This window comes from Labeo rohita, unplaced genomic scaffold (genome assembly GCF_022985175.1).
Source record: "Labeo rohita strain BAU-BD-2019 unplaced genomic scaffold, IGBB_LRoh.1.0 scaffold_30, whole genome shotgun sequence".
Lineage (NCBI taxonomy): Eukaryota > Metazoa > Chordata > Actinopteri > Cypriniformes > Cyprinidae > Labeo > Labeo rohita.
Window position 1 is genome coordinate 4,099,602 of NW_026129217.1, and position 20,502 is coordinate 4,120,103.

At 41.2% G+C, this 20,502-nt stretch overlaps 1 protein-coding gene across 1 annotated transcript; it reads right to left on the bottom strand.

The window, feature by feature from the left end:
- Positions 1 to 5,828: 5,828 nt before the first annotated feature.
- Positions 5,829 to 20,118, bottom strand: LOC127160170 (GTPase IMAP family member 8; the record flags this gene model as incomplete). Its single annotated transcript, XM_051102819.1, has 8 exons — positions 19,974 to 20,118; positions 15,210 to 15,839; positions 13,648 to 13,689; positions 13,212 to 13,330; positions 12,647 to 13,070; positions 9,261 to 9,302; positions 8,484 to 9,155; positions 5,829 to 6,988 (listed from the first exon to the last, which is right to left on the bottom strand). Coding segments are annotated over exons 1-8 (3,234 nt in total), but the record flags the coding sequence as incomplete, so codon positions are not given.
- Between the last annotated feature and the right edge of the window lie 384 nt (positions 20,119 to 20,502).

Below are 20,502 nucleotides of genomic sequence, written 5' to 3' on the forward strand. Positions count from 1 at the left end.
CGATCAGTCTGTGGCCCTGCTCACGTGTTATGAGAGCCCAGGTTGCTCTGACAGTGGCCTTCAGCTCTTCTGCATTGTTGGGTCTGGCATATCGCATCTTCCTCTTCACAATACCCCATAGATTTTCTATGGGGTTAAGGTCAGGCGAGTTTGCTGGCCAATTCAGAACAGGGATACCATGGTCCTTAAACCAGGTACTGATAGCTTTGGCACTGTGTGCAGGTGCCAAGTCCTGTTGGAAAATGAAATCTGCATCTCCATAAAGTTGGTCAGCAGCAGGAAGCATGAAGTGCTCCAAAACGTCCTGGTATAGAGCTGCATTGACCTTGGACCTCAGAAAACACAGTGGACCAACACCAGCAGATGACATGGCACGGGCGTGGGTTTTGTTTCACAATTCTCTCCAGGGTACGGTTATCCCTGTTGCTTGTACACTTTTTTCTACCACATCTTTTCCTTCCCTTCGCCTCTCTATTAATGTGCTTGGACACAGAGCTCTGTGAACAGCCAGCCTCTTTTGTTAAAAAAAGTTAAAAAGGTGGGTATCAAATTCGTAGTACTTTTACATTTTGGGAGAAAAAAGTATTAAAAAAATAATAATAATAAAAAAGGACAGACTGTTGAAACTTATAAATCTATTTTTAAAAAGTAACATGAATTTGAAATTTGTATGACTAAAGTTGATTTATTGATTTTTATATATATACATATACATATTTATTCATCTTTAAGTTGGTGGAAACCATTCTTGTCCCTTGGTCCCCTGAGCGTATAATAAATAAATGAAGTCTTTGGGGGACAAAACAAGGAGGAAAATGGTTAACATCTTGGCAGCTGACATGACAGAAAAGTATTGGTAATCTTCATAATCAATACCTGGTGTATATATGATCTCTAGTTCTAAAACTTTTTGTTGTTGTTTGAACTCAAGCAAAGGATGCAAAAATGTATGCAAAAATGTTCTCAGATGCCAGTGTGCCGTCACACCCACAGAGTAGTTGATTGACATGAGCTCTTACCTCAGATCAGCTGTCACAGTCCACCCTCTTTGTTTCGATGCCGGAGCAGGGATGTAAGTTAGACAAGAATATCTCAGATTGAGCAATTGAGGTGTTGTGTTGCTGGATGTAATAATGAACATAGTGGTCATCATTTACTCCCGACATCTGAGCCGCTGAAGATGCAGTAGATTACATTTGTTTGTGAAGGGAATGCACCTCCTGATCTACGTATATCCGTCTATGTTCACGCGAGTCATTCATGATCCAGCTTCACTTACAGCAGAAGTGAGTATAAGCGTTTTTTATGAATCTTTGCGATCGCCTTTCCTTATAACGTGGTAGTTAGGAAGTTTAGCGGCTAAACGTGGCTAATGTAAACAAGATTGTCTTTCCACAGAGAGAAGAGAGGGGCGGGGTGAGCAGAGCTCATTTGCATTTAAAGGAACAACCCCTTAGAATGAGATGATTTTTGCAGAGCTGATTTTGCCAAGGTAAAAAGGGTGTTGTTTTACCAAACCATTGAGAATTTTTAATCAAAGTATATTAGAGACTTTTCATTAAGACCCTAAAGAATCATATCAACTTTTGGAAAATGGGCATCCGATGACCCCTTTAAAGACTACTTATCTATATTTTTCTCTAAGGAACATTATTATGATGGCGAAAGCGGTACTGGGTACTTAGCATGGGGAATGAAAACTATACAGAGAGGCTTAGCTAAGGAACGATATGCGTCATTTGAAGGTACACAATGAAATTCTGAAATCTACCTTTTTTGTTTTTTATATAGCTCATTCTGCCATCTTTCACAAGAGTTCTAAGTTGCTAAGTTGACTTTTTTTAAGGATTAATTTCATTTATAATTCTTTAAGCAGTGTTGAAGCTTTTAAAATGTTTTGTTCATCAGGACAAAGGAACATCTGCTGAAGCGGGGTCTGGTGGACCAACTGTAAGGTGGCATTCAGTTTAATCCAGAGACAATCTTGCAAGGAAGCAATTGCATTCATGAGCCATTTTTCTGATGAGGACGCCATTAAGAAGAAAATGAAATTGACATTTGATTATTGCCGTAACATGGTTCTTGACCCCATGCAGTCAAGTGATATATTGGCAGTCTTTCCACAATTCAAAGACATTAAAGGCTTGGTAAAGTGTTTATAATCATACTTTTTAACAATTTTAGTGCCTTGGCCTGGTGGACCTGCAGGCCTTGCCGCGGGACAAGCTGGCGCCATCTTTCGGCAACTCCATGGGGCTATGGGTGGAGGAGTCAGACTTCCGTGGGGGCTGGCATGGAGGAATATTCCAAACTATAATCCTGGGCCGACAAATTGGGTTGGGATGTAGATATGGCGTTATTTTTTAGTCAAAAGTTATGAGCGTGTAAGACATGCTCACGAGCACATTATGTTATTTCACACGTGCAAAAATGAACCTTCAGCTGGCATGATAAAAGTACTCGCGCACAAATTCAACAACCGAGAGGTGTACAGGCAGCTGCGCGTGAGCGCCTGGCATACTCTCATAGGTTAACTCTGCTTGTACAGTGGAATCCTGCTCGCGCGCAGCGGGCTTCTGCTCGCGGAGTGCTGTTTTGCTCGCGCAGTGGATTTCTCCTCGCTCAGCTGATTTCTGCTCCCTCGAGTCTAGATGACTTTTGACAATTTGGGGGCGGAAACCAAGGAGGGCACTGACTCTCTTATGATTGGTCACTTTCATCGTAATCACACCCACAGGGACATCCTTGTACCTTGATTGACAGCTCTCATTACAGGAAGCACGGAGTCAAGGTATCTGACGGAGTTCAGCCATTCAGTTAACACTGCAAAAAAAAAAAAAAAAAAAAAAAAAAAAAAAAAAAAACAGTAATATTATGAAATATTATTACAATTTAAAATAATGGTTCTCTTTTTTAATATATTTTAAAATGTAATTTATTTTTGTGATGCAAAGCTGAATTTTCATCAGCAAGTACTCCAGTCTTTGGTGTCTTATGATCCTTCAGAAATCATTCTAATATGCTGATTTGATACTCAGTTATTATCAATGATGGAAACAGTTGTGCTGTTTAATATATTTTTTGGAATACTTTTTCAGGATTCATTGATGAGTAAAACGTTAACAGCATTTATTCATAAAAACAGCATTTATTCAAAATAAAAACATTTCTAACAATATACATCGTTACCATCACCTTTTATCAATTTAACGCATCCTTATTGAATTAAAGTACTAATTTCTTTAAAAAAAAATAGTTATTGTTCCCAAACTTTTGAACGGTAGTGTATATTGTTACAAAAGATTTCTATTCTAAATAAATACAGTTCTTTTTAACTTTTTATTCAACAAATAATCCTGAAAAAAAGTATCTCAGGTTATAAAAAAAATATTAAGCAGCACAACTGTCTCCGTGCTTCCTGTAATGACAGCTGTCAATCAAGGTACAAGGATGTCCCTGTGGGTGTGATTACGATGAAAGTGACCAATCATAAGAGAGTCAGTGCCCTCCTTGGTTTCCGCCCCCAAATTGTCAAAAGTCATCTAGACTCGAGGGAGCAGAAATCAGCTGAGCGAGGAGAAATCCACTGCGCGAGCAAAACAGCACTCCGCGAGCAAGCAGGATTCCACTGTACAAGCAGAGTTAACCTATGAGAGTATGCCAGGCGCTCACGCGCAGCTGCCTGTACACCTCTCGGTTGTTGAATTTGTGCGCGAGTACTTTTATCATGCCAGCTGAAGGTTCATTTTTGCACGTGTGAAATAACATAATGTGCTCGTGAGCATGTCTTACACGCTCATAACTTTTGACTAAAAAAATAACGCCATATGTAGACGAGGGCAGCTTCATTGCGAACGAGAGGCATGACCTAAGCGTAGCCATGAACCATCCACAAACACTTTCTCAGCATGTTTACGGCCCAGGCACGCGAGACACCAATTGTGACCATCGTTAGAGGTCAGGAAGCTACCGCACCCAGAAGCACACGGTCGGAAAGTCATCCCGAGGGAAACTACCTTGTACCTGGATTGCATAGACGTCAGTTGATGTTACATCGAACGTGACTGACTGAGGGGGAACACACAGTTATGTGTCTGCAGAAAAGTGAGAGAAAAGCATGACTATGGCATGAAAAATGACAATTTCAGGGTAAGCCCAAAAATACATTTCAATGAGTCAATACTGAATTGAACAATCTCATGTAACCTTGTTTCCCTTTTTTAAATTTTGACTTCCAAGGATCCTTCCGATTGATATGGCCATCAGTGACATTTGATGACACGGCAGTGGAGATATACAGCCTACCCTATGTGTCATCATTGTATAGTCTACATACATGTTGTACCACGAGATGCAGAAAAAAACAGAATTGCAACATGTTTGATCTGGTGTATTTATACATAATGTGCATTTATTGTGGGTTAATTACTGCGCAGACTACGCTATACAGTGGCATTTTATTATGGGGAGTGATAAAGAGACATTGGCAGTCAAATGTGACCAAACAGTTTAAGTGTTACTTTTTATCAATCAAATAAATGCACTATATTTTAGTTCAGTAATATTAAATCAATATTTTGAGGACATTATACTAAGTACTAAATAATATGTGCAAGAACTATGATCCATGAAGGACCAGCAGAACCTGATTTTACCAAGTACGACATGTTCCTGGATTAACATCAAACATCATTTAAAAATTATAACATGTATACATATCAGGGTTAGCAGTCTTTTAGTTAAGCACAAGATGTTGTCTAGACAGGAGATTACAGTGGAACGTAAAATGGAATGAAAAAAATAATGTAACAACATTACATGCTTTTTAAAAATGTAGTATGAAAACGGCAATATGCAATGGTTCAGAAAGGTATCAGAACAATAAATTTTTAGTGAAAATAAGCTGTAGGAAGGAGATTTTACACTGGAATTGACTTGCTAGGCAAAAATGAAAAGGATCCAACAGTCAAATATATTGCCATTCAAAAGAAATGACTGAAATCAAAGATGAATAATACTAAATAAAGCCGTTAATACTGTTATCCAAGTCTTATCCTTCAATTTTCAGTAATATCACAGAATGACACAGCTAGATTTATTCTTCAGCTCTTCAACTTGTTTCTGTAGATCTTTTATTTCTAATCCTTTCTCTTCCTTCAGGCGTTCATAGAGTATTTGCAGTATTTCATGTTGTTTTTGATGTTCTTTAAGCAGGTTTCTTTCTTTCAGATGAAATTTTTCTGCTTGTTTTCTGGCTTCTTCTTGATGTTTCCTCTTCATGTCTTTTATTTTGTCTTCATATGCCTGTTTCAATTCATCTCGCTCTGTCTGTTCTCTTTCTTGCCTCTTCCTCTGTTTTTCTCTTCTCTTGATCTCTCTTCTTGCTCTTGTTTCAGATCTTCAATTATTTTTTTCCATCTTTTTCTGTCTTCTTCTCGTCTCTCATCATCATCTCGTTTTCTTCTCTCCCAGTCCTCTTTTCTCTCTCGTTCCAGTTGTTCATAAAATCTTTTAATTTCAGTTTTCCTTTCTTCATATTCTCTCTCTTTTTCCTCTCTCTCTCTTCTCTCTTTCTGTCTCTCCTTTTCTATCGTCTGTCTTTCTTCCTCCCTCTCTCTTTTAAATCGCTCTCTCATTTTCTCCAGTTCTTCTTGTTTTTCTCTTAGTTGTTCCTTGTGTTTCTCTTTTCTCATTCTTTCTTCTTCCTCTCGTTCTCTCATCTGTCGTTTCTTTTCATCCTCCCATTCTCTCTGCTGTTGTTTAATTTCCTCTTGAATCACTTTTTTGTCATTTTCAGCCTCTTTTATTTTTCTTTTCCATCTCTGTCTCTCTTTCTCTTCTTCTTCATTCCTCCTTTTCTCCTCCATGTACCTCTTCTTATTTTCTTCTTCTTGCTTCATCAGTAACTCTGCTATAATGTATTCATGGTCATTTTTCATCTTTTCTAGATCTTGTCTGTATTTCTCTTCTCTCTCTCTGTCCTGTTCTTCTCTTTCTTTTTGCCGTTTTTCATACTGTGATCTCTGATTTTCAGTCTCTCTCTTCATTTCTTCTATTTTTTGATGATATTCAGCTCTTCGCTGTTTTTCCTCTTCTGATCGTTTCTGGTTTTCAGTCTCTCTTTTCATTTGTTCTAATTTCTTTTTCTCTTCAAACTCTTGCTTGAGTTTTTCTTCTTTTTCTCTGAATTGATTCTCCATTTGAATTCTTTCCTCATCTGCTTTTTGTTTTTCTTCCTCAAATCGCTTCATCATGTCTTTCACTACTCTGTCATAATTAGCTTTTAATTCATCCCTCTGAGTTTGAAGGTCTCTGTCTTTCTCCTTCATTATCTGCTTCATTTTCTCTTTAATGGACATTTCTGCTTCCTCAAACATGCTGTTAGTGAAGTATTGACCCTCATTAGTATTTTTCACCTCGTCTATCATGTTTAACAGTTGAATTACTTGAGCTCTGTCTCGTTTTTCTCTGTTATTGAAAACCAGGAATCTGTTTCCGCAATCTCTGATCAATTTCTTGAGTTCGGCATCGTTTGTTCTCTTCACATAATCTTGTATGGACTCGTTCCCAAGATCATCTCCTCTAGTAAATAGAACAATGCTGAACTGAGCTGATTTTGGACCAAAGATCTTCTTTATCAGATCTACAGTGTCTGTTTCTTCTTTGGTGAATCTCCCCAAACTCAACACAATGACAAACACATGAGGTCCAGGTGCTGCCAGTGAAACACATTTTATTATTTCTTCCACTACTTGATCATTTGACAGTGTTGTGTCAAAGATACCTGGAGTATCAACAACAGCTACTGATCGGCCATCAACTTCACCAACTCCCTTCTTACAAACGGTCTTTACTGAATCCAAGCTCATTTGGTTTTGAAACTCATTTCTACCCAGAATAGTGTTTCCTGTTGCACTCTTTCCACTTCCTGTTCTCCCGATCAGCACAATCCTCAGACACTCCAAATCATCTGCTTCACATTCAGCACCTGAAAAAAGTTGAGTTAATCCACTGGACATGGAATCACTTGTTTCTTTTCCCAAATCTTCATTTATGTCTCAACCATTGTTACAGGAGATTCTAAACATTTCTTAATTTTGTTCACTTTTCATTACTATATTGGCATCCTTTACAGTGGTAAAGCAGAAACACCTTGGGAGAGATACTTTTTTACTAGGGCTGCATGATAAATCGCATGTGATTGTGAAGCGTGTTTAGTCAGTAAAGCTGGTACTTTGATTAGTACACCGAGCCGTAAATCACTGACAAGCTACGCAAAATCGCAGGTGAATCACATGCCGCTCCAGCTGAACACACGAGATGAGATTTACTACTAATCACAGAACCGGCTTTACTGACTAAACATGCCTCACAATCGCATGCGATTTATCGTGTTTCTGCTTTACCACTGTAAAGGATGACAATATAGTAATGAAAAGTGAACAAAATGAAGAAATGCACAATACCAAAAATTGCACAATAGAGGACATGAGCTTTATTGGTAAATTAATTTGATGTAATTTATAAGCCCTCACAGTCTTTCTGAACGCTCACAGTTTAGTAGCGTAATTCTGTTTTGACTGTTGGGTAGAGATCACTTCAGATATTGAGTTGTGAACTCTTACAACTGGGTCTTCTTTGTGAAATGTGTAAAATGTTTGACTGCAATGAAAAGTTAACAAAAGCAGATTTCCCTGCATTTTATGATATTGCTTTCTTTTGGGCTGAGAGGCAGACAAATATGAGGGTTCAACTGATGCTGCGTTCATGCCATTTCATAATTACCGTAATTCCGAGATGACAACAAGTGACATTTTACTCATAGCTTTCCATGTTCTTGGACTTTGAGTTGGCGCCTAAATAGTGCCAAAATGAACCTGGTGGCAGTCACGTGGTACAGCTGTCGCTGGTCCAAGTCATAACTCTCAGAAAATATGAGTTTAATTAAAGTTGTAATTATGAATTCAGTAGCACGTGAGGGCTTTGGCGTTGATAGTTTTGCCATTAGGAACAGATAATTCAGCTAGAGTAGAATGTCGTCATCTCGGAATTACAATGTAGCTTCATGTATTGAGTAGATTGTGGATCAATGCTGACTCAGGACATAGGAAATTGTTCAGTCTGACTTTGTGAACTGCTTCTAACAGTCCACTGAAATAATCAGATTCAGTTGATTGGTGGGGCCCTGCTATTTTTAAAAAGTGCAATTTTTGATTGCAACCATCTTTACTGAGTACAAAGACCATCTAATAATTAAATATGGCACATGTTGGTCACATAAGGCTATTATATAGCTTTTAAAGGTATAGTACAAAAAAATGCATTATTTTTAAGCTGCAACATTCAGAATATTCCTTTTGTGTCCCATGGCAAACAATAAAATAAATGAATAATTATTACTACTGTGTGCACTGTTCATTTGTTTTGTTGCCTTATTGTTATATAACAAGAATAATAAATGAAAAAAAAAAAAAAAAACTCACCCTCTGACTGATTCTTCTGTGGTGGGTCTTTTACTTTACTCTCCAATTTACTCATTTTTTTCTCAGTTTCACGTCTGACTCTGTTCTCTTGAGCTTTCACATACATCTGAAGTGAATATAAATCAGTCTTCATGTTCTCAATATAATCCAGTAGTTCTGGGATCTGTCTTGAGTTTTCAGGTTCCTTTAAACCCATTACACTGCATTGACCCCCATAGAATCTCATTAAGCTCTGAGATTCTGTGCTTTTGACAAAATCTAACGAAATTTCTTCAACAGTGAGCTCTGTTATAAAAAGCACCATGAAGTGTTTTCTGGAGTCAAATATCTTCTGGATCAGCTCTATTTCTGCTTTGTCTTCATCAGTCAGAGGACCAACAGGAATAATGAGGAGGAAAACATGAACTCCAGGATCACAGAGAGACACACAGTGAAGAGACTGATGCTTCACTTCATCGTCTGAGAGCTGACTGAGAGCTGGAAGTGCCACCAGACTGATCAGACGCCCATGAATCTTCTCCTCTTTCTTCACACACTCCTCGCAGCTCTTACTCTGATGTGAAGCTTTTATCTTTTTCCCTCGTAAAAGGTTTGACATGGACAACTTGAGTGTGGCATCACTTCCACACAACACCAGGTTCAGCTTTTGTTTTACAGAGAAATTTAGCGACACTGAAAAACATTAAGAGGCATTTGACACAGTTCATGCTTTGGTCCAACAATTGCTTTAAAACACACACACATATATAGCTTGCTGTGGTTTAATGAAAAACATACTTTTGGGATGAATCCATTTTGAAGTTTGCTTTCTTGTATCAGCTGTAAAAATAAATAAATGAAAGGATTAATGTGAATGGAATTTTTACAGTGCATACTGTCACTGATAATTTTTTGTTTTGTTTCTTCGTTTTCTTGCACTTCACAATGCTATTTTTATTTTCTTTCTTTTTTTACTTTCTGACCTAAAGTGTTAACAACTGTTCCTCCTGCATCATTCTGTCATAATTTCTTGTCACGTGGTTCTTTTATTAAGGTTTGAGATTAATAAATAAAAGTGATGCTTGGCTTTAAACTTAAAGCCCTTTCCAGTCTTTGCATTTTCTATACAATTTATACAAATAAAATTATAAAAAAAAAAAAAAAAAAAAAAACTAAATCACAGTCAATAAGGAGCAAGTTTAACAACAGTAATATTAAAATTTTCTCAGACTGCAAAGACTAATAAATCAGCAGTTTTAATCAGCTGGACTAAAATTATACTTGTATTATATCACTTTTGAAAAAAATAATGTCTGAGTCTAATATCAGCTATCTTTTTTTTTTTTTAAATAATTTTTTAAAGAAGTCCACTTCCAGAACAATTTACAGATAATGTATTCACCCCCTTGTCATCCAAGATGTTCATGTCTTTTTTTCTTCCGTCGTAAAGAAATTGTTTTTTGAGATTTTTCTCCATATAATGGACTGATATGGTGCCCCTGTCATGATCATGTGTCGAATTAGACGAACGAAGACAATATATAATGAAAAGTCTTTAATAAACTCCACAAATGGTACATCCAGACAGGTAGGGCAGGGAAACACACACCAACATAACGTTAAGGTCTGACGACAAACACTGAACTGAATACAACTTATAAAGGGGTGCTAACGATACAAGGACAGGTGTGGGTGATTAACCAATAATGACTAAACAAGGAACGGAACAGAAAAGACCATATAAGGGCACAGAAGGGAGAAACCAATATAGACAGTCCACAGGGGTGTGACATTACTCCCCCCTCCCGGAAGGTGCAACCTCGGCCGTAGAAAAACAAAAACAAAGGAGTGGACATGGGAAGGTGTAAAAAAAAGTCAGTGTAGGAGGAGGCTCAGGTGGAGGACAGAGGAGGACAGCAAACAAAGTCCAGGGTGATGTCGACGGGAGGGAGGAGCGATCTCCTCCAGGAGCCATGGAGGAGACAGAAGGGTCCAGGGTGGATCTGACGGAGGGAGGAGCGATGGGGAGACAGAAGGGACCCGGAGTAGGAGGAGGCAGATGAGACCCAGGCCGCAGCCATGATGGTGTCCCACAGCGGAGCCGACGGAGGGAGGAGCCATGGTGGAGGAAGGGCTGATGACTCCAGGGGGCCGACCAACGAAGGCAATGCAGGTGGAGGTGGAGCCCGAGGTGGAGATGGAGAGCTGATGATACAGGGTGACACCAAGGATCCGGAGGGCCAAGGCAGAGCCCAAGGCACTGGTGACCGAGGCGGAGATCCGGAGGTCCGCAGAGGAGCTGGAGGGAGAGAGAAGGCCAACGGAGCCGGTGGGACGGAGCGGTGAGGCGCAGCGGGAGGAGTGGAGTCCTGAGGCAATGGCGGGACGACGACCGACCAAGGTGGAGCCGGAGGGATGCTGGAGCCCGGTGTAGCTGGTCGACCCGTGGGCGACGGTGGAGCTGCTGGGTCGAAGGGCCGAGGCGGAGTCCAGGACTCAGAGGCTGGAGGCAGAGACGAGGGATCCTGCAGCCAGTTCTCACACCTGGTTGGACTTGACAGGCTCAGGCTCTGGTTCTGTAGCGATCTCTCATGCTGTCACTCCCAGTGGTGATGGCTCTGTCGCTCTCGGCTCTGGCTCCACGATTCGGGGTGGGGGGGGTGGTGGTGGTGGTGGTGGGCTGGGCTCTGGGTCATGCTGCGAGACGTCTGGGAGGTGTGGCTGAACGAGTTTGCTGTCCTCCTCCGCTGCGCCCACTGTGAACGTAAATCTGTTCGTCCACAGTGCAAAGTTGATGTAACTTAGCAGGGTCCAGCAGGGATCTCCGCAGGGCATGACAAAGCAGAGGTCATCATCCAGCCCACACCTAAATCTCTCCATCAAGCAGACGTCAAGACGTCATCGCAACTGACAACGTTAGGACAACGTTGATTGAGGCAAGGTTCATGTGGCAAAAAAAAAAAAAAAAAAAAAAACTGGTAAAAACTAAAATAAAACGCGGGGGAACTTGTCTCTAATTTGTAGTTTGGTCGGACCTTCTGTCACAATCGTGTGTTGAATGAGATGAACGAAGATGAAATATAATGAAAAGTCTTTAATAAACTCCACAAATGGTACATCCAGACAGGTAGGGCAGGGAAACACACACCGACATAACGTTAAGGTCCGACGACAAACACTGAACTGAATACAACTTATAAAGTGGTGCTTACGATACAAGGACAGGTGTGGGTGATTAACCAATAATGACTAAACAAGGAACGGAACAGGAAAGACCATATAAGGGCACAGAAGGGCAAAACCAACATAGACAGTCCACAGGGTTGTGACAGCCCCGAGTTTGAACTTCCAAAATGCAGTTTAAATGTGGCATCAAACGATCCCAAATGCGGTTGTAAACGATTTCAGCCGAGGAAGAAGGGTCTTATCTAGTGAAACGATCAGTTATTTTCATTAAAATAATAAAATTTATATAATCTTTAATATGTCTTGGTTTACTCTCCCTGAACTCCCTGTGTATTCTAGCTCATGACAATTAGGGTATGTCGAAAAACTGACCGTATTTTCTCCCTCAACTTCGAAATCGCCCTATATCGCTGTTTTACCCTTTTTGTTAAGGGTGTTTGATCTTTGCATGTTCACTTTGCAAGGACTGGGTGGGTACTTCTACAGCGATGTAGGATGTAGGTTTGAAATGATTTTTTACGTTGAAGGAGAAAATATAGAGTTTTTCTTCATACCCTGTCTTGAGCCAGAATACACAGAGTTCAGGGACAGTAAGACAAGACAAGCATTTGAGATTAAAAAGTATTTAAATTGTAATTTTTAAATGAAAATAACCGATTGTTTCGCTAGATAAGACCCTTCTTCCTCGACTGGGATCGTTTACAACCGCATTTGGGATCATTTGAAGCTGCATTTAAACTGTATTTTGGAAGTTCAAAATCGGGTCACCATATCAGTCCATTATATGGAGAAAAATGCAGAAATGTTTTCCTCAAAAAACAATGTTTTATGACTGAAGAAAGACATGAACATCTTGGATGACAAGGGGGTGAGTACATTATCTGTAAATTGTTGTTTTGGAAGGACTTCTTCTTTAAAAACCTCCTCAACGTTTTTTAAATGCTTTTAATTGAAACTAACATGATTATAATCTTAAAAGAGTAATTCTGAAGACTTACAAAAAAAACTTCCTTCACTTCTTCTCTTTATCTGTGTCTCTTTGTGTTTTCTATTATCTTTTTGGTAAGAACTCTTCTTGTTTTCTCGCTCTGACTGGATTAGCTCTTCATCTACTCGCGTTTCTTTCGCATCTTCATGTATTTCACATGTGAGATAGTCTTCCAGGTTTTCCTCGAGTATTTTATCAACCCTCTTGTATATCTCAAAACACAGTTCTGTTTTTTGTTCATCAAGCTGCAGATGTCCTCCTCCACATTCCTTTATTAACTGATGAATAGTTTTATTCTTCATCATAGGACTCATGTGTGCGTCAAATGTTTCTTCATCAGTTGTGATCACTATGGTGCGTTTAATCGCCTCTTTGCTGAATTCCTTCAGCACATATTTCACTCTTCTCATGTCCTCTTCAGTGAAGTCTTTATACTGCAGTACAAGTATGAATGCATGAGGTCCGGGATCAGACAGGTACACACACTCTCTCACTGTCTGTGTAATCTCATGGTCTGAGATGTTTGGCTTTAGCAAATTAAGAGTTTTAATGTCTGTGATGTGTCTGTCCCTCACCCTTCCACTGATCTTGATAGGTGCATCACTCTCTTGCAGACCTATTTCCAGGATCAAGTTTTTAACTCTGTAGTTTTCTGAATTGTTCTTCCCCAGAAGAGCAATTATCAGAGCACACACTGAAACACACAAATTAAAATATTTAAAGAAAAAAAAAAAACTTGAACAATCATCACCTAAGAATCTGCAGCAATACCATAATAATTATACTGACAGTTGAAACATTTTTTTGTTTTCTGGCTCTGCAATTACATCACTAAATATGAAATGAGAAATGGTTTGGTTATGGTTCATATGCAAATAAATAATGCCCAACTAGATTTCACAGTAAATGTAAAGCCTAAATAAGCAATTCACTGGATATTAGAACAAAATATATTAGAACAAAATATTTACATTTAACATATTTGGTAAATCTATAATTTAATTGACTTACTGTTAGGATGATCAAAATCTATACTCCTCCTTACTTTGGTCCCTGAAAATAAAATCAGCCATAATAATGTGAAAAAAGGTAAAGTAAATAAGATGTGTTGAGTAAAACATTAAGGTGAAACACTGCAGGTGCAGGTCGCTCAAACCTGTATAAGTTTCTTTCTTATGTTAAACACAAAAGAACACTGATAATTAAACAGCTGATGCTCTCCAATGATTTCCATAGTAGGGCAAGAAATACTGTTAGTCAATGAGGACCATCAGCTGATTAAATATTAGCATTCTCAATATCTTCTTTTATGTTTAACATAAGAAAGAAACTTATAAAGGTTTGGAACGACATGGGGGTGAGTAAATAATGAAAATTTTTGGGTGAACTATTCCTTTAATCTTCCTGCTGACTTTTAATGGTCTAATTCAACCATATGGATAAGCAAAAAATACTTAAACCCTTTATTTATTAATTGCTCAAATAAGAGTTTTACTGTTATTAATTTCTTTTTTTAGAGTGTCTATTTACACTAAGTGCAAATAGCCCACGTTGTTGGCAGAGGCTATTTACACTAACTCTGCCCACCAACATGTCATTGGGCTAGTCAAGACTACAAAAGACGACATAACCAAACAACAGCTGAAGTGGTTTAGATGGTAAAAAGTGTGCCATAGTCATTTTTGACTCGATTGACCCGGGTTCAAATCCCCTTTTTGCCAAACATTTTTTCTCCCTTTATAAATCTCATATCACATTGGAAAGGCATTTATTTTTAATAAAAATGAAGGAAATAATAAATAAGTTACAAATAAATAAGGGCTTATATTGACCCAATAAGGTGGCATCCATTTAAAAATTTGAATTAAAATTAGAATTTACACTCAACATGTTATTACTGTTTGTACATAATGTACTACAATAACGGGGTGCAGATAATTGCCACTATTTGCAATATATAGCATAAATAGCAGAAAATCCTGCCATTTTAACAGTATACATAGAAACTATAGCTATTTGCAATTAGTGTACACAGCTTAACGTTTAGTAAATACTACTACTTTCATTTAATGTAAAGTAGTACAGTAGTAGTAGTAGTACAGGGGTGCCCAACCCTGTTCCTGGAGATCTACCTTCCTGCAGAGTTTAGTTCCAACCCTGATCAAACACACCTGTCTGTAATTATCAAGTGCTCCTTCAGATCCTAATTAGTTGGTTCGGGTGTGTTTGATCAGGGTTGGAGCTGAACTCTGCAGGGAGGTAGATCTCCAGGAACAGGGTTGAGCACCCCTGTAGTAGTAGTAGTAGTAGTAGTATCTAGTGTAAACAGCCTCTATTGCTATTTACATTTAGTGCAAAGAACAGCTGCCTTTATTTTTTTTAGTAATACCAGCCCAGGTGAGAAAAAGTAATGCAAAAGTACAATAATGCATTCTTTTCCATTAAAAGTAATTAATTACTTTTTAGGGAGTAACACAATATTGTAATGCATTACTTTTAAATGTAATTTTCCCCAACACTGGGCAATAAATATGTCTACCCATATTTTAGGTTAACTGTAAGTAAAGATTTACCTAGAGGCAGCGTATTTGATCTTTGACTGATTGTCTCTTTTTTCTCAACTGGTTTTGAACTGTCAGGAATCTTCAGGTAATAGCCTCCATTTTCTTGCACCATCTTCTCGATACTCTGCAGAAGTCCAATCAGGCCCCCTGATTGATCTTCATTATTCTGTAAATGATGGTGTGGATGTCTGCAGATCTGCAGTAAAGACTCCACAGTTCTGATGTCAGTGTCAACGTCTTTAGTGCTCGCATATTCCAGGGCCTCATGCATGAAGACCACAATCACATACTCAGATGCACCTTCACGAAAAATTTTGTTCATGTGCTGAAGGGCACTTTTTTCTACGTCTGTAAATGTTCCAGGCTTAAGGACCAGAAGTAGGGCATGAGGTCCAGGGTATATCGTATTAAAGAATCTCCTCATGTCTTGTTCATCAGGAGAAAGAATGAGATCAAGTAGGTCAGGAGTGTTGATGACCATCAGACGTCTCTCCAGCACCATCCCATCATGCCTCTCAAACAAATTCAGGGAAGACCTTGAGAACACCTTTTGTCCCAGAATTGCATTCCCACAAGAAGCTTTAACATCTGCGTGTGACCCCAGCAGAACTATTCTCATCTCTTCTTGAGTCAGAGGCACTGAAATTACACAAACAAGATTTGTGAGCGCAGACAGTAGTCTTATAGCTACTGGGGGTGTAACAGTAAACAAAAATTACATACCAGGTGAAAAAAACAAACAAAACATGTTTTAATATTATTGTTATTATTAAAAACAGTGGTTTACTTAACAAATTATGTATATTTTTAAAGTGCAATGTGAACCGTAGCTGTATGAAAATGCAAACGATCTGTATAGTTGTAAATCTGAAAGTGCACGATAAATAGTTATTGTCTCCCAAAAGAAATAATCGACTCTGTACAGACTAGACGGGCTGTCAGTAATTCAAGTTCCACTTCCATGGAGGCTACACGTCATGGCGTAACACATTTGCATAATGCCCACCTATGTTGTACATTGATCGGCCACAATCAACTTTACCCATCCTCAAACACAGTAGCATTTTCATATGGTTAACGTCATGGCGAAAACTCGCTGTGTCCTAAGCTGTGAAAGTACATTTGCTTTCTTTTCACTTCCGAAAGATGTGGCTGTGAAGAATCAGTGGTTAAAATTAAAAGTTCCACCGTACCACAGCAGTACAATGCCAATCTTATTTTGTTCCTGTCATTTTACCGATGACTACATCTCTAATCTCCGGGAGTTCAACATGGGATTCACAAAATGCTTGCTCTTGAAAGAGGGCTCAGTACATGGTTTATCTGAACCAGCTGGCTTTACTGAATCACAACCTGCAAGTATGATAAATAATAGATTTATACATTTTCTATGCAGAGTTTAAAATACAAAACTACAGCAATGGGCGTACAGAGCAGTGTGGGCTCATGGAAATTGTTCAAGAATCGTGTTTGAGAAAACGAAAGCATTTTTTCCATGCATGTAAACCTATTGTAGGAAACTCCCAAAAAACAACATTAGGAACCTAAAAGGGTTAGTTTGCCCAAAAATTTAGTCAGTAATTACTCACTCTCATGCTGTTCCAAACCTTTGTTTACACACCTTTTCCTTTATTTTTGGAACACAAATTAAGATATTTCTGACACAATCTGAGAGGTTTCTGACCCTGCATAGACAGCAATGTAACTGAAATGTTCGCAGACCTCGAAACGTAGTAAGGACACTGTCTTTGGACATTATTAAGAGTACCACTACACATGCGTGTGCTGCTGATAAAACAGAACACACATGCGCTGTGCCTTGTTTACGAGCAGAGGAATGCACACACATGCGCCATGATACTCTCGATAATGCCAGAAGATGGTCATTTGGAGAAGAATTGATGAATAAAGTCGTTATTTGTGGGTTTTTTTTGCACACAAAAAGTATTCTCGTAGCATCGCAAAATTAGGGTTGAATCGCTGATGTTCCATGGACTGTTTTACTGATGTCCTTACTATGTTTCTGGACCTTGAACATTTTAGTTGCATTGGTGTCTATGGAGGGTCAGAAAACAAAAATATCTTAATTTGTGTTTTGGACGAGGAAGGTGAGTAATTAATGACAGAATTTTCATTTTTGTGTTTACTATCCAAACTATAAAGTCAATTTTGCTGTAACCAGCAGCAACATACACTGCAGTTTATGGTGCTTTTGTAGTTGGAGTAGGAGATTTGAAGTGCTGACATTTTTTAGTGCAAAATGTGTTAGCAAAATATTGTATCTGTATTACCATTTGCATAAAGAATTATCCTGACAGCATGCAAGTTTATGTTTTACTTCGCAGAGTTTACTGAATGAGTGTCGGTGTCACGAATCTGGTCGGTGTCCCGTTGTCCGCTCACCACCAGATGTCACTCTCACCTCACCTACACACTCTGACTGTTGCACCACACTCCGGACTGCATCTCCCATCCTCCACCGCACTGATTGCGTCAGCCCCCGTGACCAATCAGGCGTTCTATAAAAGCCCCGGTCCTTCCCAGTGCACGTCACGGATTGTTGAATTGTTTTATTAGTGTTTTCCCTTTGCTTAGCGTTTCTCTGGTTTCCTAGTTCCTGGTTTTTGATCTCTCGCCTGGTTTTCTCGTTTGGACTGTCTAGCCGCCTGCCTATTGGACTGTCGCTCTTGTTTATTGGTTCATTCTCTTCGTCTGCCTGTGATATTCCTGTCTGCTCCCGTCTCGACCCTGCCTGCACGACTTTGTATCTGTCTCGCCCATCTAATAAAGCTTGCAAATGGATCCGCTCGCCTCCCTGTCATTCACTCCACGTAACAGAACAATCCGTCGCCACAGGATCCAGCAGCTTCACCCCCGGACATTCAGATACAGACACTGACAGGATTCTATGCCGGATAAAGCAAGGACAACGTACACTTGATCAATACATCCGTGAGTTTCTTTCAATTGCCAACCATTCCACTCTCCCGGACTGTATAAAAATTGAGTTTTTTTGTGACGGCGTGAACCAGCCCCTCAGTGCGCGACTGAGACGCGAGGGCCCGCGCTTGTCACTGGAGGCGTTTCTGAACTTTGCGCTGTTGTGTGTGGGTTCGGCGTGCACCGTGGGGGTCGCGCAGAGGGAACGCAACAACACGGTAATGGCGCCCGCGCGTCCCACTCGCAAATTGGCGGTCATGCCGGAGCACGATCCCACAAACACGTTTGCTGCCTGGATCGCTCGTGAAATGGCGGCCGTGCAGGAGCGCGCTCAAGCTATGGCGGCGACAGCGGTGCCCGTTCACAAAATGGCGGCGACTGCGGTGCCCGTTCACAAGATGGCGGCGGCGCCGGCGTGCGCTCACAAGATGGCGGCGACGGCGGAGCCCGCTCACAAGATGGCGGCGACGGCGGAGCCCGTTCACAAGATGGCGGCGAAAACAGAGCTCCGTCACGTCACAGCTGCCATGCCGGAGCCATATAAAGTTGCAGCTGCATTTCCCGAGTCAAGTCAAGTTTCCAAGTCAAGTCAAGTTGCAGCTGTATTTCCTTAAGTCAAGTCAAGCTACGGCTATTGTTCCTGTGTCAAGTCAAGTTACAGCCATCTTTCCTGAGCCACCGCACAAGATGGCTGCCACGCCAGAGCCACTGCACAAGATGGCTGCCACGCCAGAGCCACTGCACAAGATGGCTGCCACGCCAGAGCCACTGCACAAGATGGCTGCCATGCCAGAGCCACTGCACAAGATGGCCGCCGTCTCCAAGCCACTCCACAATATGGCTGCCATTCCAGAACCTGTGGTCAGCACCCGGACGCCACCTGTGGTCATGATGGCCCACGTGCTGGACACACCCCTAATGACAGTATGGGCAGCTAAAGTGGCGCTCCTTCATGTCGCGGCGGCTACCCCTGAGTCAAGTCAAGACACAGCTGCCGTTCTCCACGAATCAAGCCAGGTCACAGCTGTTCCCCACGAGTCAAGCCAAGTCACAGTTGTTCCCCACGAGTCAAGTCACGCTACAGCTGTTGTTCCTGAGTCAAGCCATGTTGTTCCTAAGGCAAGTCACGTAACAGCTGTTGCTCCTGAGCCAAGCCATGTCGTTCATGAGTCAAGTCCCAGTACAGCGGATCCCCATGAGCCAAGTCAAGCTGCTGCTGTTATTCCAGAGCCAAGTCAAGCTTCCAAGTCCAGTCAAGCTTCCAAGTCCAGCAACGTCAAGGCTGTCGTTCCTGCGTCAAGCAACGTCAAGACTGTCGTACCTGCGTCAAGCAGCGTCAAGGCTGTCCTGCGTCAAGCAACGTCAAGGCTGTCGTTCTTGAGCCAAGTAAAGTCATTGTCAACCTTCACAAGCCAAGTGAAGTCAGGGCCACTCCTCCTGAGTCAAGCAAAAACACAGCTGTGGTCCCTGAGTCAAGTAATGTCATTGATCTTCACAAGCAAGTTCAAGTCACCGCTGGTCTTCACGTGTCAAATCAAGTCACTGCTGATCTCCAAGAGACAAGTCAGTTCATTACTGATCTTCACGAATCTGGTCAAGTCACAGCCAATCCCCACGAACCAAGTCACGTCCTGCCCGACCGCCCAGAGTCAAGTCACGCCTCGTCTGACCGCCCAGAGTCAAGTCACGTCCCGCCTGACGGCCTAGAGCCTCTCCATGTTTCATCAGACCCCCCGGTGCCTCGTCATGTCTTGTCTATTTGTCTAGAGCCAAGTCACGTCTCGTCAGACCTTCCAGAGCCGTGCCATGGCTCGTCTGACATCCCAAGATCACGGCCTATCAGGATGGCCGGCGTGCTGGACCCACCACTAGCATCAGTGAGAGCAGCGAACATCCCAAGGGCATCAATACCTTCCAGACCCACCTCTAAAGAGGTCCTGCCACCCGCCACTGCTCTTCCCGTAATGGCGGTTGCCATTTGGTGTGTGTGGTCTGCACACTGTACTCCGGAGGCCACGTCTGTTCACCAGTCGACCCCTGAGGTCATATCTGTTCACCAGTTCGCTCCAGAGCCTCCGCCTGGTCACAAGTCTGCTCCAGAGCTCCCGTCTGGTCTCAAGTCTGCTCCAGAGGACCCGTCTGACCATGAGTCAGCTCCAGAGACCTTCCCTGTCGGAGAAGCCGCGCCAATGCCTCCTGAGGTGTCAGCTTCGGCTGTGGATCCTCCTAGGGAGGCGGCGTCATCCTTTGGTCTCTCTGCTTCTCCCCTTATTCTTTCTGCCTCCTCTGTCCCTGTTCTCCCCAGGTCCCAGTCCATTATACGGGTTCCTGCTCAGCCCTGGAGGGCCCTGGCGCCTCCTGT